Source organism: Eublepharis macularius, chromosome 12, assembly GCF_028583425.1.
Source record: "Eublepharis macularius isolate TG4126 chromosome 12, MPM_Emac_v1.0, whole genome shotgun sequence".
Classification (NCBI taxonomy): domain Eukaryota; kingdom Metazoa; phylum Chordata; class Lepidosauria; order Squamata; family Eublepharidae; genus Eublepharis; species Eublepharis macularius.
This window is the reverse complement of record NC_072801.1, coordinates 2395299-2414637: the sequence shown is the minus strand read 5'-3', so window position 1 is coordinate 2414637 and position 19339 is coordinate 2395299. Positions and strand designations below refer to the sequence as shown.

General features: G+C 46.9%; 1 protein-coding gene across 1 annotated transcript in view; it reads right to left on the bottom strand.

Annotated features, from left to right (window-relative positions):
• PKD1 (polycystin 1, transient receptor potential channel interacting) overlaps window positions 1-18485 on the bottom strand; it is a 116039-nt gene extending 97554 nt beyond the window's left edge. Inside the window, exon 1 of the mRNA XM_054994646.1 lies at window positions 18205-18485. Coding sequence (XP_054850621.1) covers window positions 18205-18452 — 248 coding nt within the window. The 5' untranslated portion in view covers window positions 18453-18485. The remainder of the gene's footprint in view (window positions 1-18204) is intronic.
• Window positions 18486-19339: the final 854 nt, after the last annotated feature.

Below are 19339 nucleotides of genomic sequence, written 5' to 3'. Positions count from 1 at the left end.
TTATAAATCCTGCAGATGAGAATCTCTGTCAGAGCGACTGGAACAGATGTGGCTGTAGTGGGGAGTAGATGGACCGTTTGGTGTGCTTAAGATGGTTACTGTAAGCATGTAGAGATGGTTGGCAATCAGTAGGTTTCCGGTATAAGGTGTTTTTTATGCTTCCATCATGTATTTGTTAAGTGGTGTCTTGAAAATCTACTTGTGTAGATTAATTCATGGCCAGGTTGATGGTGGGGTGGAAGCTGCTGAAGGCCTGGTGAAGTTTCTCCAGTGCTTCTTTCCCATGCGTCCAGATGGTAAAAATGTCATCAATAAATCTCAAATATAAGAGGGGTCTTAGAGAAAGGGAGATTAGGAAGCACCAAATCAGCCATAAAAAGGCTGGCACATTGTGGTGCCCTGTGGGTGCCCACCGCTGTACTATTGATCTGAAGGAATAAGTCACTGCCAAATCTGAAGTAGTTGCGGGTGAGGAGAAAATGGCAGAGCTTGGTGGCAAGGTCAGTTATAGCATTGTTGGAGATGGTGTTCCTAAGGGCTTGTATTCCATCTCTGTGGGGGATGTTGATATATAGACACTCATCATCCATGGTAGCCAAAACAGTGTTATCTGGTAGATTGTCAACAGACTGTTTTTCTCAGAAAGTCTGTGATGTTGTGCAAATAACTGGGGGCATTGAGGGCATCGAGTCTGAGAACAGAGTTCATGTAACCAGACACCCTTACACTGATGGTGCCTATGCTTGAGACAACAGGAAACATTGAACAAACAGATCAGTCCCTACACAAAAGAACAGTAGAAGAGGGGAAACAATCACGGTGACAAGCGGATATCCCACCTGCAGATGTCACAGATATCTGGGTTGCAGCGTATTATAATAAGCAATACGCATGTATTCTAGTGAACTTTCTGAACTCTGCTTTAGTTTTTTCTTACTTGAATTACAATGCAGGTGTAGTTCCATCTTTGACAGCTAATTAAAAGTAGTGGACAGTATCTAGATTGTCCTCCAATCACAGAATGGACCAATGGTGATCTACTCATTTAACTTTTCTTGCCATTTCTCACTGATTTATAGTTTTATTTTGCAGCTGGTTATAGTGTCACTTTTTGGTTAATTAGAATGTTATACAATAGAAAATATGAATAATTAAGCATTAAACCAGTCATAGTTTATCTATTGATTCTGGATCACCGGATCGAGGGCTATTCCCCCAGCCTCCTCAAACCTTGAAGGAAATTTCTCAGGCCTCCATGGATGAGAGGACTCAAGCTTCTGCTCTCCAATACAGGAGAAGGCGTGTGCTGGTAATTGAGGATTCCCTATTGAGAGGGGAAGAGGGTAAAGTGTGCCTACCGAACTTGTCGTCTTGAGAGGTATGCTGGTTGTTCTTCCCTGTCCGGGGCACCTCCAAAACACTGGACTAATACTACCAAAACACTCTGGAGGTACAAGTCTTTTTAAGTTTTTTATGAAAGATTTTTCAAAGTAATAAGTGCTAAGTGCAAAGAGCTAGTTTGTGCAAGTCAGTATCATTATATACAAAATTCATAAATAACATGAGGATAATACATCTAGCAAGAATCAATAAGACTCATTCAAGAATAATATCATAAATAGTCCAACTGATAAAAAATACGTATGAATTGTCCTTGGTTTCTTATGTAGCTGTTATTTTCAAAACGTCAACCATCATTCCGGGGGAAGCAAACTGGAGCTGAATCTCTCTTCAAAGAACAGCCTACAGGTTTATGCCAGCAGATTTTCAATCCCTGTTTCGTAGTAAGACTTTCTCACGGGCATAATTTTATAGACTATCGGGGCTTTTTTTCAGCTGGAACGCGGTGGAAAGGAGTTCTGGAACCTTTTGAAAATGGTCACATGGCTGGTGGCCCCGTCCCCTGATCTCCAGACAGAGGGGAGTTTAGATTGCAATATAAACTCCCCTCTGTCTGGAGATCAGGGGACGGGGCCACCAGCCATGTGACCATTTTCTCCTAGGGCGATTTAAACTTTTAAAAACTCCTCCCTTGTTCCAGCTGACCCAAAGTGATGTCATTGGTCCTGGGAGTGTGCACACACTTTGCGAGCGCGCATGTGGTACCAGAGGCACCACCTCCCCCCAAGAGTTTCCCCCTGTGCTGGCAACCCACTGAGTTCCTCCACCTCTTTTCCCAGAAAAAAGCCCTGTAGACTATAATAAAAAATCATGAATAAATATTATTTGTCTCTTATTTCATGAAAGATTCCATACAAAATTCCATAAGAATTGTAATAAAGATTACTCACTGGCCTTCAACAAAACTCAAACGCATTACTCAGTTGGTGAAATCCGACGGAACAATGCCATGGAACTTGTTGACTCATCATACATTAAATAGCCAGCCATTGAAAGTTACAGTGGTCTCTAAACATTATAGTCATTGCATCATACAACGTGCTATGTGCTTTAAGACCTGGTAAAATCAGAATACATTGCCCATACTGTAATTGGATTAATTATCTCATTTAACTGTAACTTTAAATGGCTTGCTATGGAATGTTTTGATATTGACTTGCACAAACTAGCTCTTTGCACTTAGCACTTATTACTTTGAAAAATCTTTCATAAAAACTTTAAAAGACTTGTGCCTCCAGAGTGTCTTGATAGTATTCGTCCAGTGTTTCGGAGGCACCCCAGTTGGTTAGCTACTGCTCCTGATCACAGCAGGGTGAAGGAAGGGGGCGGGTATGTCCCTCTTCTCCACGCCTGATCCCAGATAGGTGAAGGGGCGCTGTCATTGCCCTTTGCTCCACATCAAATCCCAACTGGGTGAAGGCAGAGGTGGGCATTGTCCCCTGCTCCGCTCCTGAACTCACCTGGGTGAATACGAGGGGTGGGCATTACCACTTGCTCTGCTCCTGATCCCAGCTGGGTGAATGCAAGGGGTGGGCAGTGGCACTTCCCCCCTCCTGATCCTAACTGGGTAAAGGTGAGGGGCAGGCATTTCAACCTGCTCTGCCCCTGATCACAACAGGGTGAAGGAAGGAGGCAGGCACTGCCACCTGCTCCGCTCCTGATCCCAGCTGGACATTGGGTGTTTAGTTCTTTATTGTTAGATGACTTGTTTTGACTTACAGGAGCAGTTTGCTCTATTATACCGAATATAGATTGACTTTATTTTTCATCCTTGGTGTTAATTGTTTATTAGTAATTTTTCTGCTCGTGTGTTTTTCACCTTCTTACTTATCCATGCAGTGGGCTCCTCTCGTTGTTTGCTACCGCTCCTGACCCCAGCTGGGTGAAGGAGGGGGTGAGCATTACCACCTGCTCTGCTCCTGAGCAGGTGGGTGAAGGGGGGCTGTCATTGCCCACCGCTCAACATCTGATACCGACTGGGGGAAGGCGGGGGCAGGCATTAGCCCCTGCTCCGCTCCTGATCCCATCTGGGTGAATGCGAGGGGAGGGCATTGCAACCTGCTCCTGATCCCATCTGGGTGAAGGCGGGAGTGGGTATTGCCACCTGCTCCACTCCTGATGCCAGCTGGGTGAAAGCAGGGGTGGGCATAAACACCTGCTCTGCTCCTGATCCCAGGTAGGTGAATGTTGGGGGTTGGCATTGCCACCTGCTCCACTCCTGATCCTCACTGGGTGAAGGGGGAAGCTGTCATTGCCCACTGCTCAGCCCCTGATCCCGACTGGGTGAAAGTGGGGGGGTGGGAATTGCCACCTGCTCCATGCCTGATCCCAGCTGGGTGAAGGTCTTCCCACCACGGCATACTCATGGAGGGACGGGCTTCCTCTTCTGGACTTCCCTCCACAGCAGCACCCTCTGGAGGTGCACCAGGGTAGGAAGTCAGTTGTCTGCAACACAGTTAGCCTTTCATATAGTAAGATAACTACCAAAAAGTTTGGGCAAGCATTACTGAAGATCTGCAAAGATGGAAAAACTGAATATTTCGGGGCTAGGAAGAATCTCTGATGTTAAAATGAATATATTACCAAAACTGAACTTCTTGTTCCAAATGTTACCAATTTCTATAGATGAGAAGATCGTTAAAAAATGGCAGAAAAAATAACTGATTTTGTATGGAACGGGAAGAAACCAAGAATAAGATTTAAAATATTACAAGATGAAAAAAAACAAGGAGGGTTAGCAGTACCAAATATTAAACTGTAACGTGAAGCAGCTGCACTAGTTTGGATATCTGATTGGCTTATAAATCCAAACAGAAGAAACATAAAACTGGAGATAATTGATGCCAAAGAAGGAATTCATAATTATTCATGGATCAAAAAAATCATTAAAAACTATTCAAAAACAAGATGGCACTCATATTTTGAGGGAGAAACTACTAAGAATATGATTCCAATGCAGAAATATATTATCAAAATTCGCCAACTTCGCCAGTGACATCCCCAATTGATGCCTATTATATTACTGTAAGAAATAAAACTGATTATATAAATTATGAATATATGTTGGATAAACCAGGAAAAATAAAAACATGGAAAGAAATTCAAGCTCAAGAAAAAAATATTTCATGGCTGACATATTATCAAACATGCGTATTATCAAATCCACTATCTAAACTTAAAGATCAACTATTCAAAGAAGGTGGCCAGTTAAGAGAAAAAACAAGTGTTTGAACAACTAATCACTGGAGATTCTAAACACCGATTAAGAAAAGGATATAAAATAATACAATAAATCATGAAGTGTAAAAAAGTAAAAAAATGTATGATAAAATGAATGCAAAACTTTGGAGAAAATATATGTGAGAAAAATTATGGACTAAAGAAATCAAATTTACATAATGTTAAATATTATGGGAGAATTGGTATAAAATGTTCTTCAGATGGTATATTACTCCTAAAGACATTGCAAAAACTAATAAGGATTACAGTGGAAAGTGCTGGAAACGTCAAAATATGGATGCAACATTCTATCACATGGTGGACATGCAAGAAAACGATAAAATTGTGGATAAAAATACACAAATGCAAAAGATACTTTGTGCTGAACTCTAAAAATAATTAAATGTCTTACCAAGTATTATTATAAAAATACACAGCAAATTACTTAAATATATGTTGACAGCTGCAAAAGTAGTACATGCAGCACAATGGAAGGCAGAATGCTGTCCAGATTTGACAGAATGGATGAATAAACTATACATATATATGTGTCAATGGCAAAATTAACATCTTACATACGTAATAGGCCAGTTCTAGAATTTCAGGAAAAATGGAAAGTTTTTTTGATTATGTAGCTGAAAATTATGAATAACTAAGAACTATCAGTAAAATAGAATCATTATCAAATTTGTAATTAAAATGTTGACTATAAATATATTTTAATATAAGTAAGTATTACTATCTTATAGAAAGTGTCTTAACAAATTTAATGAAGGGGGTGGTGGGGAGAAACATTTTCTGTTTTATATATTTTGTTATATATAACTCTCTTTGATTTATACAACTATGTTATATAATCCCCTTTTTCTTTTTGCATCTCTTCTTACTACTATTTTGTTTTTCAAAATAAAAATGTATTATAAAAAAAAAATCTAAGGAGAAGACCATACAGCATCACTAAATTTTGAAATGATTTAATATCTTTAGGGAGATTCTCTGATCCTAGTATAAAATTGTTCCACTGCACAGACTTTCACCCTAGATTCAAAGTTTTAAAAGGAAAATGTCTGGATTCTACCGACATGAGGAACGTTTTCTTCCTCCCCTCTTTAAAAACACCCTTCTCAAAAACCTTCGGATTAGTGCCAGATCTCACTCAAACAGCAGCAGAGCTATACAGGGTGGCCCCATGGCTGCAGCCAGCACTCCCTGCCAATGTAAATACGTCACAACTGCACATGCAATGGGAAACTCACAGACAGAAGGATAATTCACAGCCAGCCTTGACTTTTCCTTTCCCTGCTTATTTGTGTGAAATACTCTCACACTTTGGGTCAGAGCGCCCCACTTCATCACCCTCTAACCTATTTGTTTTCATCCTAACGGTAAGATACCATCTGGAATTGCTGCTGCAGGTAAACAAAGCTGGGCCTGCCTTGTCAACAAGGAGAGCGAGGGGAGATTCTTCCCGGGCTGCATAACCACAGGGCACGGGACAAGAGCGTCTCAGCCAGTGGAACTTTGCAGCTGGCCTGGATTTTATAAGCGTTCCCCAGCATCTAATTGGAAAGCCACAGAACTCTCATCTGTTTGCTGAGCAGCAAGCAAGGCAGGGTCCAGCAAGGAGGCAGCGGTTATTTCCTCCCAGATTATCTGCAAGAGGGAACCACATAACTTCTTCATTGCCAGATTCCTAGGTGCCAGGGCTCAAGCTCCAACTGCAGATCTGTGGCCTAAAGCCTCTTCTAGCACTCAGCTGTATAGAACATTCTTCTTCTGTTTGCAAAACACAGTAGCAGAAAGTGGCATCTTAAAAAAGAGCTTTTTAGCCCTTGGTTCTCCAGTAGTTTTTCTTCTGAAAACATAAGAGGTGAGATTCTGCAGCAGCTTCAGGTATGGGAATTGTTGAAATAAAACACCACCCACTGAGCACCCCTTATTGTTTGACCCAGAGAGACATCCGGCCTGGATTCCACGTGAGCACCCTCTCCTTTAGCTAGAGGTGAACAGGAGCTGCAGCCTCACCAGCAGGATTAGGTGGTCAAAATTCACCCTTGAGGAAGGATTCTAGGACAAGCCGGCTTGCTTGTGAGTCTCAGCAGCACTGAGGAGACTCCTGCCTGGCTGATGCATGGACACCCTCAGGCCATTCTCCCTGTCCCTCTGCCTCACCTTGCTCTGGCCTCGGCTCAACAAGGAGCAAGCCACTCCTGAACTATTCGCATTCAGGAGCCAGTTTGGTGTAGTGCTGAAGAGTGAGGGGACTCTCATCTGGAGAGCCGGGTTTGATGCCCCACTCCTCCACTTGAAGCCAGCTGGGTGACCTTGGGTCAGTCACAGCTCTCTCGGAGCGCTCTCAGCCCCACCCACCTCATAGGGCGATTGCTGTGGGGATAATAATAACACACTTTGTAAACCACTCTGAGTGGGCATTAAGTTGACCTGAAGAGCAGTATAAAAATAGAATGTTGTTGTTGTTATTTCTTTCATGCACCCTACAGGAATCCACAGAAAGCTACTTGTGAAACCTCCATTTTTCCCAAGCAGCCATGAGGACTAGAAACTGAGGCTGATTCACATATGCAGAACACAGTGGTAGAAATGGACTCTGCCATTTCACACTGCAGGTGGCTGACTCCATCTGTTGGAAGGTCCTTTGCATAAACAAATTCCCCACAAATTGAAAACTAGGACAGCAGAAAAGGATTCCCTTGCTTTGCTTCCCAGTCTTATTTGCAGAGTTTTTTTAACTGTTAGTTTCTGCTGTAATCAAGCTGCATTGTCACACTGTACCTTTACACCCCAACGCCCTACTTTGCTTCATCCCCTGCCCCCGTGACTGGGATATAAAGGCTCAAGGATCTCCACTCCTACTTGTATCTGAAGAGAGCTCTGACTCTTGAAAGTTTTTGAGTTGGTCTCCAAGGTCCCACTGGACCACGGAGCCCACCCACCATCTAAAAGTGGTCCGTTTCATTCTCTGCCACCTCATTCCCTTCCACGCCCTGATTGGGTAGGCTTGGGGAAGCTTACTTCTAAGCTCAATATACCATATCCTGCCCTTACCCAGAATTGCCTACCCTTGCCAGAAACTCCCTTCTCTCCAGTTGCCACTTCCCAAAGGGACCAGCAGATGATGCCGTATCTTTCAAGGAAGGGGCTGAGGGCACACACACCTGCACATGACGTTTGGACCTGTAGCTATGGAGCTTAACGAGTGGCCAGCTCCCCTTTACAGATTAACCACTGTTCTCTGCTGCTGGCCAGCCCACAGAGCAGCCTGGTGCCAAAATCTGGTATCACATTTCTTGCTGCAAGGAAACTAGAAACAGTCAGGTGATGGGGCTGTCCGTCCACCACTACACAGTGGCAATAATTAATCTGCCCCCTCCAGGACAGTGGTCTTCAAACGTGCTTCTTCCATGGATCTCTTTTCATACGGACTTATCTCTGGAGGAATCCCTATCAATGGAGCAATCCTTGTGGGGCACTGTAGAGGATTTGAGGGCACAGTGTGGGGGCACCCTTTTGGCTCAGACAATACATATGACACTCCTCCTCCTCTTAACTTTATTTTTGCTATGTATTAGTATCTGTCAGAGGACCGCTGCCGACTTTTACAACAGAGAGTTATCCAAATGGGAACGTGATGCACAATTTCCAAACAAAAAGTCACCCCATTTGTGTGACTTTTATGGAAACAAAGTGACATCTGGACACTTGGACAGGAGCCCTTGCTTTGCACTAAGGGGGGGGGGGCGGACTCACAATGATAATTTAATAGCTCCACTTGTTCTTGGGATTAGTTAATTTACGTCTTTGTGATTTCACTGCAACACAACTAATTGCTGGCTAGCAAAGTGCAGATAGAAAACCGCTTCAGGGAGTGACTTCAAAGAATTCTTTGCTTCACAATCTCTTGCTCGCGTAAGTATCTGCCCCTCCAAGCCATCTTGTTGAGATTCAAGAGTTTTATTTTGTCCTTGATAAGAACGACAGAAGAAACACTGCAGGACGCTCTTACAGAACCGCACAACTTCCAAACAAAATCACACAAACACACACAAGCCAGTAGCAGTCATCAGAAGCAACCTCAACAGAGGGATGGAAGAGAGCCAAACTCTTTCCAAACAGAAACCAGTGGCTGTGCCACAGTTTAACCAGGCAGGCCTGGCTTGCTCACCTGCTGCCCCCTGTAGTCACATCATCTGCAAACTCACTAAGCAAAATAATGGCCCCTCCATTTTGCTTTCATTAACAATTTCACTGAAGCCTCAGCACTGCACATACAGAACTCTCTCTGAATGTGTGCAGTGGGCCTTTGCCTTACCAGTCAGTAGTAGCCACCCTGGGCAAGCATATCCACCCATCCAGGATTAAGGGCAGGGGCTTCCAGGCAGGCTCAACTGACAAGTGGTGAGATCCAAGAAGCCCCCCCCCTTCCCCGCAAGGATGCTCTTGGGTCAAACTTGTTTGTAGCCTTGCAAGATTGTGGCTTTCAGCCACTTGGGGAGGAAAATATCTGGAGGGGGCTCTTTTAAAAAAAAAAATAATCAACCCATCATTGCTTTCAGAGGCACAAGCTAGACTGGCGAGCACACGCTTCCCGAGCAGTTTAAAAGGGGAGTGCTGCTGACTTGCGTCCAAGTCAGGACCCTAAGTGCCCGCTGGGGTAGAAGCACTTTTTGGTTCCAAGTCAGGACACGGAGGGTTACAGGCTGCGCTGTTGCGGGAGCTGTCAAAGGTCTCCAGTGTGGCAAACAGGCAAGTCAGTTTGGCACCTCCTCATAGCCTGACGCAACCTCCTGGGCAGCCTCTGAGACTCAGCATGTGCAAAGCCTCTTCAGGCTTCTGCAGCCCCTCCGGGCCAGGGCAGAAAGCATCCCTTCTGCTCTTCACCCACACTTCTGAGAGTGTAAGCAAACAGTAACATTCACCCATGGTTTATGTAAGTGAGAGCTGCCCTTTGGAAACCAGCGGGCAAACTACACGCACACCGAAGATCTGAGAGTCCGCAAGACTGGTCCCACTCCTGTTCTCTCCGGCGTGCCATGGACCCACGCAGCACCGGTGAAGGCTGTTGGCTTCAACAGTTTCCCTCACTTGGAAGGGAGGAAGAAGCATCCGCATGTGAAAGCCATTAAACCCTCGTGCAGAAGCAGTGCATGAGGCACAGCCCGTGCGCATTCCCCTTTGGAAGGACTGTTTCCCAAAGGAAAACAGCAGCAAGAGCAGAGGGGGCAGGAGCCCACCTTGGCAGGGCCTGGATAGGGGGATGGCCCAAGTACAGCTCTGGAGTGTCAAGAACTTGCCAGTTCCTTCTCTGACAGAAGCCACTGCAGTTACAATTCAAGTCCAAGAATCAGAGAGAACCTGATGGGTCAATCAGGAGAACGACAAATGTGCTAACAACAATCGTCATGATAATTTGTAAACTCTTAAACATACCATAGACTGACAGTTCCCAAACAGTTCTAAAACACACAGGCCTATATCTGCGATACCCAAGAAAGCTTAACGGACCCCTGGGGAAGGTGACAGTCCCTTGGGCTGCTTCCAGATGCACTCCTCACTCCGTGACAGGTTGTGCAGTTCGTGTACTAGCCTTGCTAACAGTCACAATGTATTTACTAATACAATACATAAACTCAATACACAGTAAAATGCATGTACAATGAACAATTATCAATACAATTAACAATACAATTAATTCTACACTTCACATGTGGAAAACCATTCATACAATTGCTAAAATACAGGTACCTCAAGATAATAAAGTGCTGGTGCTACCAATTGCTACGTGAATTCATTGCACATATAACCATTAAAGTGCAAGTGCATAGTAACAACCCAGCATATTTCTATTCCACAGGTCCTGGATAGCAAAAGTCCAGTTAGTGAGTGAGAATGTCCAACAAAACAGCTTCAGTCCTTGTTGTATATACTTGCTATGTGGAATTCAAAAACAAAGGTCTAGTTCAGCACTAAAAGTGGAGAAGGAGAGGAAAAGAAGGGAGAGGGAATGCTAACTTGCTCAGGTCTGCATACACGGGGCCTGTGGAAACACACGTGTGGGTCTCCCAACTGGAGTCAGTGGGGAATCAGCAAGGGAGCCTGAAAGAACACACCCGATGCCCCCTCCATGGGGAGCAGTCTGTAGACGTGCGAGGACCCGAAGAGCTTCAGGGTCCAAACTAGCACCTTCACTTCTGCCTAAAAGATGAAAAGCAGGATGTAGAAACTGCTTTCCGGGTGCAGGAACACCTCCCATCAAACCACTGCCTTACTGGACTTACAAGATGGGCAGCCCCACTTCCTGCTCACACCCAGAATTTCCCCAAACGCCCTGAAACGGGAACCACCCTTAGTCTCCCTGCAGGGCAAGTCCTTTTGGTAGCAAGGCTGCAGTTCCTCCCAGCTGTTATTTTTGGAGCTGTTATGATCCAGGCCACCAGCAAGAGAGAAAAGGGTACTATGTAATAAAATGCTAAATCTCTACAAAAACTAAGGATTGGAGGCATCATTCAGACTTTAGCCGAAATCTCTCCTACGGAAGAAATAAACAGAGCAATGCTGTCCCGGCTCATAGATCCAGAGGAGTCAGCCATGTTAGTTTGTTGTTGCAAAATAGTAAAGATTCCAGTAGCACCTTTAAGACTAACCAACTTTACTGTAGCATAAGCTTTCGAGAGCCACAGCTCTCTTCATCAGATGCATGGAGGGTATGAAGAAACAAGCAGATGCCTTGGGGAAGTGGAGGTTTTTAAATTCTACTAAACACCGATTGAACTGCAGTTTAGAAGCCTGGCTTGTGCGGAGTAAGCTAGTTCTTTCTCAGGCCTTGAAGGAAGAGTGACGTAACTTACAATTTTATACCTTAAAGCTACAGCTGGTGGAAACAAGTGAAGTGAGTGCTCAAAAACAGGTGAAGACCCAGATGCGAACATCAGACTTAAACATTCCCCCCCCCCTGCCCCCTGCCCCATCCTCGGTGCTTCTGCAAAATCAGCCCAGCCCAGCCCAGCCCAGCCCAGCCCAGCCTCCTGGAAGCTGCCTTCCTAACCACAGACAACACTGGAACGGACGGCTGTTCTAAAGACAAACTGAAAATGAGCATTTCCCCAAAGTTTTACCAACAGTATCGGCAAGGAAACTAGAGCTGCCTGAAACCTCTCCAGCCCAGACCTGACAGTATTGGGCCCCTGCCGAGCTCACAAGGCCCTTGTCAAAAACCTGGGCTATTTTGTCATTCACCGGCATAATCTAAAAATCTTGGAGGGGAAAAAATCCTGACCATTATTTATTTGATTTTATTAGCTTTCAAAAGGTATACACAACTCATACTTGGTATGCCATGTAATTTCTTGTCATCAGAAAACAAAGATCTGATAAAGAAAGGAACAATAGTGAATCACAATGAGTTTTCAAATGAACATGTAAGTGGCAGAGACTATGCAAACATTTTAATAGTTGGACTAATTCAAACCAAGCTGTCTCCAGAAAGTTGATTTTTTTTAGAAGCGTACTAAACATTTTTATATGACTAAAGATCTAGAGGAATTAGCCGTGTTAGTCTGTAATTGCAAAAAAGTAAAAGTCCAGTAGCACCATTAAGACTAACCAACTTTACTGAGGCATAAGCTTTCTGATGAAGAGAGCTGTGGTTCTTGAAAGCTCAATAAAGTTGGTTAGTGTCAGACAGGCAAGCTAGCCTGCCTGCCATACCTGTGAATGTCTATCTACTGGGGCAGGTGGGTAGTAGTGTGGTTGCTTTCTTGCTTCACTAGGTCTTTGCTACACTTTGTTTGGGTTGCGCAGTGTTATCAGCACAGCTGGGACTGAGAAACACAGCTCTGCATCTCTTCCACGACTTTCACACTTCGTAGCTTCAACTGACTGTCATTTGAACTGGGGGGGAGAGACTGGGGGTATAACCTTTCTGGGAGGACTTTGCTTTGGCATTCCAGGCAATTACTATGTACAGTGTACTTCAAGGGAACAAATCTCTAATAAAGACCTTTAACTCATACAGCTGTCTCTGATGAAGTGGAGAGTCTGAGAGAATCCTCTAGCCAGGCCTGATAGTTAGTCTTAAAGGTGCTACTGGACTTTTTACTTTTACTTTTTACTTTTTACTAAAGTTCACCAAGGCATCCAAAAGTCAAAAGCAAAATATAAACAGAACAGGCCTTTGCCCTTGTTTTGAAGTACATCATGCCCCCCAAATGACCATAGGAATTAAAAATAAACCCTCAGTTGTGGATACCTGTGTCTACTGCATTGTTTGCTCATTTCTGTAATCCAGTTTTTGCATTTATGCCATGTCTTATTCTGCTCAGATTGCAGTTTTCTACATTGAAATCCAAATGTATTACAATATTGAGTATATGTATTATGCTGTTCCTATTGCATTGCTAAAAGTTGAACCGCAGCAAGAAGGCCTGACTATCTATCTATACATACATACATAGGGACCATTACATAACGTACATGTTAACACACAAGACCTGGCAAAATCTTCTCTGCAACCTGGCTTCCATTCCTGAGAAACTGCTCAGACCTTCGACTCACTGGAGCACAAGCAAGCACTTCTCACTTTATGAACTGAGCACAAAAGACTACAGATTTGGGCACCTGACTGTTCCTCCATTCTTCCAAAGGACATTTCGGTCTGTTAATTATTCTGGAATTGTTGTCACTGAAGATTCTTATACATAAAAGAATTGATTAAAATTAAGCTATGCAAACCCCAACTGTCAGCACAGGAGCAGTCCTTCTGGATCAAACCAGACACGCAGAGACCCACATGCTGTTTTCAGCAACAGACCACCATATGCCTCTGGGCTATGCATCGAGGCAATGCCCATCCCTCACCAGATGTCCCCAGCATCTGGTTCTCAAGAGAATGTTCTAGATGGCTTCGCTGCCTGGGGAGCTGCATGCCAGCATCCTCTGTGATAGTGCACGGATCCTGAGTCATAAACTCTTGAGACTATGATGCTACTTCGCAGGAATTGTGCAGCCTAGGCCAGATTGGACCCAATCCTCCTCTCTCTCCATCACCATTCTGCTGGCTGTTTCTACAAGACATAAACCATGAGCCTCGTGTCTTCCCCTCTCCATCTTCCAAACCAAATTAAACAAACACTTCAGGGGCGCAATCACGCTTTCCTTACCCAAAGCTCACTTACCTTTCCCTGAGTTTGGCAACAGTGGAGTCATTGCACTGAGGAGCCCTTTGGCTTCACGTGGATGCCACTGCAAAAGCTACCCATGGAGACACCTGAATCCACCCACAGTCCACTGACAGCCAGTCACGTTCAGTGTGGGACTAGGATCTGGGAGATCCAGGTGTGAATTTCCACTGGCTTTGGGCAAGTCATACACTCTCAGCCTAACCTGCCTCTTAGGGTTGTTGTGAAGTAAAAATGGAGGAGAGGATGATGATGTAAGCTACCTTGAGTCTCAACTGGGGAGGAAGGCTGGGTATAAATGAAATAAAATAAAGGTCTGTGCAAAAATTGTACCGGTAGAGCACATGCATGTACTCTCAGGGAGAGCAACCAAAGGCCCTGATCCCCTAACTGAAGCAGTATTTCAGACCCTATTAACAAGGGGGAACTTTCAGCTTGCAGCCTCACTCTTCCACATCCCTTCTAAATTTTTCTCTGCTGATTTGCAAAGTTGTCCCCATGTTATTTATATATCTAAGTTATTTATAGGCCACCTAGGTGGATTACACAGTGTAAATCAATACAATCAAGAACAGGAACGCGCAATAAACAAGCAATAGGGTATACAAATGCATAGTTGCAGAATTTTGAAAACAAGTCAGTCACTGAGGGAGAAGCTGGATTTAAGCATGGTGCTGGCAAGACAAAACTTTGCAGGCGTGCAGCATCTCATTTAACCTGGGCTGCGGCTGCGGCTGCGGCTGCCACCAGCACAAAGCACATGTAGCTACTTTGCACAGGTGGTAGCTCAGTTTAAAAGAGACTGCATATGGGAGAGCCCCACCTGTAAGTGCTTTTGTCTTCCTGAAATCATGTTTAAATTAAATCAGGCCTCAGGTTTGCAAATTAGTGGGAAGTGACATTTCAATGAACCAGCTCTCTCTGGCCAGGCAATATTCAAGTTTAAGTCTGTCAGCTGTCTTCATTGGGCATCCCTCTTTATCAGTTATTTAACCTATTACTTTGTCAAATACACACAAAATTATATATCTATATTCAGGGGATTTTTTTCTGAGAAAAGAGGTGGCGGAACTCTCAAGAGGAAAATGAAGAAGCAACACACGGGATTCTTTGAAATAATATTCTTTTCGATGGTTGTTGGGGGTTTTCCGGGCTGTATTGCCGTGGTCTTGGCATTGTAGTTCCTGACGTTTCGCCAGCAGCTGTGGCTGGCATCTTCAGAGGTGTAGCACCAAAAGACAGAGATCTCTCAGTGTCTCTCTCTGAGAGACACTGAGAGATCTCTGTCACTGAGAGATCTCTGTCTTTTGGTGCTACACCTCTGAAGATGCCAGCCACAGCTGCTGGCGAAACGTCAGGAACTACAATGCCAAGACCACGGCAATACAGCCCGGAAAACCCCCAACAACCATCGTTCTCCGGCCGTGAAAGCCTTCGACAATACAATATTCTTTTCATGCACTATTGCCAAGTATTTTCAAGAGGTGCCGGAACTCCGTTCCTCCGCATTCCCACTGAAAAAAAGCCATGTCTATATTTACTTTCTAGTATAAAAGAAAATAATTTCTTTATAAAACACAAATGTGATTCCTTTTACCTTTCTTTTGAAATACATATAAATGTCAAAATTAAGAGAAAACAGAAAAGAGTAAGAGTCCAGCAGCACCTATAAAACTAACAAATTTGTGGTAGGGTATGAGCTTTCATGAGTCACAGCTCACTTCTTCAGATAAGAGAAAGCAGTGGGGAAAAGTATAAAATTTCCCCACTAAATAAATAGAAGATATTTTCAAGAAAAGGATTTCAACTGATTAGTTCTATCCTACTTAATAGACAATATTTTCCCTTGATGTCCAAACTGATTTTGAATTCAAGTTTGACTATCTACAGCATGTTTAGATTTCTAGCCTTCTGCCTCATGAAGAGATCTGTGTGTCCTAGTGATTACACAGTCCTTTGCCATGGACACTGGTACAATTACTTGTGCCTTGCAGGACAACAATTTAACATGCAGCAGACAAGAATCATTCTTCTCATCAAAAGATGGGCAAATTCTCTCCTGTTTTTTCTAGGGGGAAACCAGAAGCTCTGATGGGATAATCACAAAGAGGTCTCTGCTTTTTAGACAATTCCTTTTAGGCTTAATAAACCCTCTCAATTCTTTTGAGTTTCCCATGGGACCCCAGGGGACAGATGAGCAAAAATTAGGGCAATTCTCATTTGGTTGGGGTGGGGGGTGTTCCATTCAGGATAAAAAACATCAACATACCAACAGATGCCAATTCAATACGTACAGCACGGAATGCTGACTTACCTGCCCCAGCTCTATTTGTCAAATCTACTATGAACCTATTTAGGGGGTTTCCACTGGTAATGACATTAACAATTTCTGGATTCAGCTTGGCTGTTTGGTTTGGGTTTTGGTTATTTCTTTGATGCCAAAGAGAAACACTGCTCAAATGCATCACATCAAATTCTAGAAGATCAGGACCACCCACTAAAAATAGGTGACCTCCAGCCCCCTTAAAATGTCACATCCAATGCTATTTACTCATAAGTAGTATTAATAGAAAGCTCACAGGAATTCACAATACTGATGTCAGGAATTCTCCTGGGTAGGACTCTAACCCAGGAACACATTCCTCCGCTGAGGACGACCAGGACGGGCCAGAGACTGCCCCACGGGAAGACCGGGGACTCGGGAGATGCCTGGCACCACTGGACTCCCAACACTACCCAGACCCCTGGATCCCAAGGCCTGTTAGAAGGCCTGCCTCTGAAGCCTCATCTCCAGATGATGCTACTAACATGCCAGCCTCCAGAGCAGCCAGCCCCCTTTCCATAAGGCCAAATCTGGGACCACCAGGTGGGACAGGCAGAGATGGCAAGCCCACAAGGAAGCAGCTCAATGACCCAAGTGCCAGGCTGGTAGCCCAAGTTCCCGCTATTGAACCCAATCAATACACCATGCTTTGCAGGATCAGGCCTCAATCAAGTCCTAGCAGGATGAAAACCTGGAGCAGGCGGGGCTTCTTCGGGATATTTAAGCCCTCGGCTAAACAAAGTGTTGCTTGTTTAGTGATCATGAGTGTGACTTGTGAGTCTGGACTAAGCTACATGTAGGCTATGCCCCTCATCTCTGCGCTCTGCAGACCTCACCTGGCCTCCAGGTACGGTGCTGAACCTTTCTCCAGAGGAATCTATACACTACTCAAGCCTTTGCTGCTAAACTTAGAACAAGTACTATTTGCGATAATAATTAATTATCAGTATCACAGAGTAATGTGTGTTTGGAGCTGTTCAGCAAAACATCTTAAAAATAACTGTTTGGTTGTCATAATTATGCAAAGAAAAGCTTTCACCTTGAAAGCAAACCAAACTTTAGCTTATTTTCACAGCAAAATTATAGAGGAAGCTCGGCCAGCTCCTAAAACCTGCATCCAGTCAAACTCAGTATCAGGCAACTGCAGCACCGGGAATTATGTGACATCAGCTATTGAACTGAGATTTGCACTGGGGCGTCAGGACAGCCAAAACATAAGCAGTGACTTCAACAATACTTGAGACTGAAGAAGCTTTACTTGGCTACCCCAGTAATGCCCATTTCAAAACCCGGAAGGCAGACCAATGAAAGGGTATGATTTCACCTAATCTGTAGTTCTCACTTTATTTACAAAATTGGTATCCAGCCTTTCTGTCCCAACCAGGGCCGCCACTGCCAGGTACCAAAGGGATACCAACCACCTCCCTGATGCCAATTATGCATCTTTGCCAACCAGAGGTTAGTGGTACCCAGGCCTCGCCCTCATTAAGCAGGAAAGGAACCAGGGATTGCATCCAGCAGGAGATGCTGAGCTTGCTGGGCCTAAGTTGGGCAAGGAGGCGAGGGCCCCAGCACCCAGAAAAGTGCACCTCAGCTGGGCTCCGGGCCTTCCTAGTTGCCGCTGCCTTCGGGGGTGCCAGCAGGCCAGGCAACAAAAGCGCCCCACCCTCTAAGAGGCTGGACGGGTGGCACCGACGGCTGGAGCTTCGGAGGGCGCGGGGCGAACAGCAGCAGAGGGCCGCTGGAGGGGCACTCAAGGCACAAGGGCCGGGGGGGCGGGTTCAGAGGCGCCAGCCGTAAGGTAGACTGCCCCTCGCGGGGAGGCTCGCCTCGGTCCCCGCCCGGCGACTTCTCCCTGTTTCGCGGTTGGCACTGGCAACACTGCCGGGTCGGAATCCCACCGCACCGCAAAAGCGAACGCGCCCGGAGCGTCCCTCGCCGCCGCGGATGCCTGGCCCGGCCAGCGGCTCTCCGAGAGGCGGGCGACGCCTCCGGGGCGCCGAGGGCAAGAGCCCGGGCCGGCCAGGCGCGGCCTCCCCGACCGCCCGCCCCCGGCCCGGTACTCACAGCGAGACGGTGAGCGCCGGCCAGGCCCAGGCCCCGGGCGGGCCGGCCAGGCGCGCCAAGCCCCGCGAGGCGCAGTCCACGGCGCAGGCGGCCCCGGCCAGGCTCCGGCAGGCGCAGGCGGGCCCGCAGGGCTGGCAAGGCCGGGACCAGGCGGCCAGCCCGCCGCCCAGCAGGCAGCAGAAGAGGCACCAGCCCGGCCAGGGCGAGGCGGCGGCGGCGGCTGGCCCGGGGCGGCGCGGGGCGGCCATGGCTTCAGCGCGGCGGGCATGGCATGCCTGACCCGTCGGCCCTTCCTCGTCTCGCGGCGGCGGCGGCGGCGGGGCACGGCTCTGGCCTCGGACGCGCGGCTCCGCCCGGCAGGCAGGCAGGCCGGCCGCCTCGCCTCGCCCCCCGGCCCGCCCGCCTTCTCCAGGCCGAGCGCGCCCCCTCCTGCCGCTGCCGGCCGCGCAGGGGAGCGAGGGCCGCGGCGCCTGGAGAGCGGGCTGCGTTTGCTGCAGGCCGCCGGCGCCCCCCAGCGCCTGCTCGGCCGCCCGGAATCCGGCGGCGGGAGGCTGCAGTTGGCGGCCCTCCGCCCGCTGCGCACCCGAAGCCCCCGCGGCTGCGGCGGGTGAGAGGCAGAGGGAAGCCTCGGGGCTGCAGCGGCCTGCAGAAAGGCCCGCCTCGGGCACGGAGGTGCCGCGCCCCGCGCTCTTGCCCTGGCCGAGTCCGGAGCCCGTCGGCCGGAAAATGAAGGAGGCCGCGGGGATGTGCAGGCCCGCCCGCCCGCCTGCGGCCGCTCCGCTTGGTGCGGCCGCAGATGGGGCCGCGCTTTAGACTGAACGCGGGAGCGCGGCCTCCACGAAGGGCCCCGGGGAGACAAGGGCGCCTTCCCGCCTTCGGGCCTCGGGTGACGTTTGGCGGTGGGCCGGTGGGCTGATGGGGGCTGCGGGAGCGCCGAATACAAGCCCGGGGCCTGTTGCCTTTTCAGTCCCGAGGCAGAGCCGGCCCCGGGTGAGGATTTTGCTCTCTCAGAATGCCGAGTTTGAAAACCCCTGAAGGCTTTTCCGTCAAGCCCCTGGGAAAATGGGGGGTTTGGGGCGCGCCGAGGATAAAGCTCCAGGGACTCGCCCTCTGTGTGCGTGTGTGTTTAGTCATG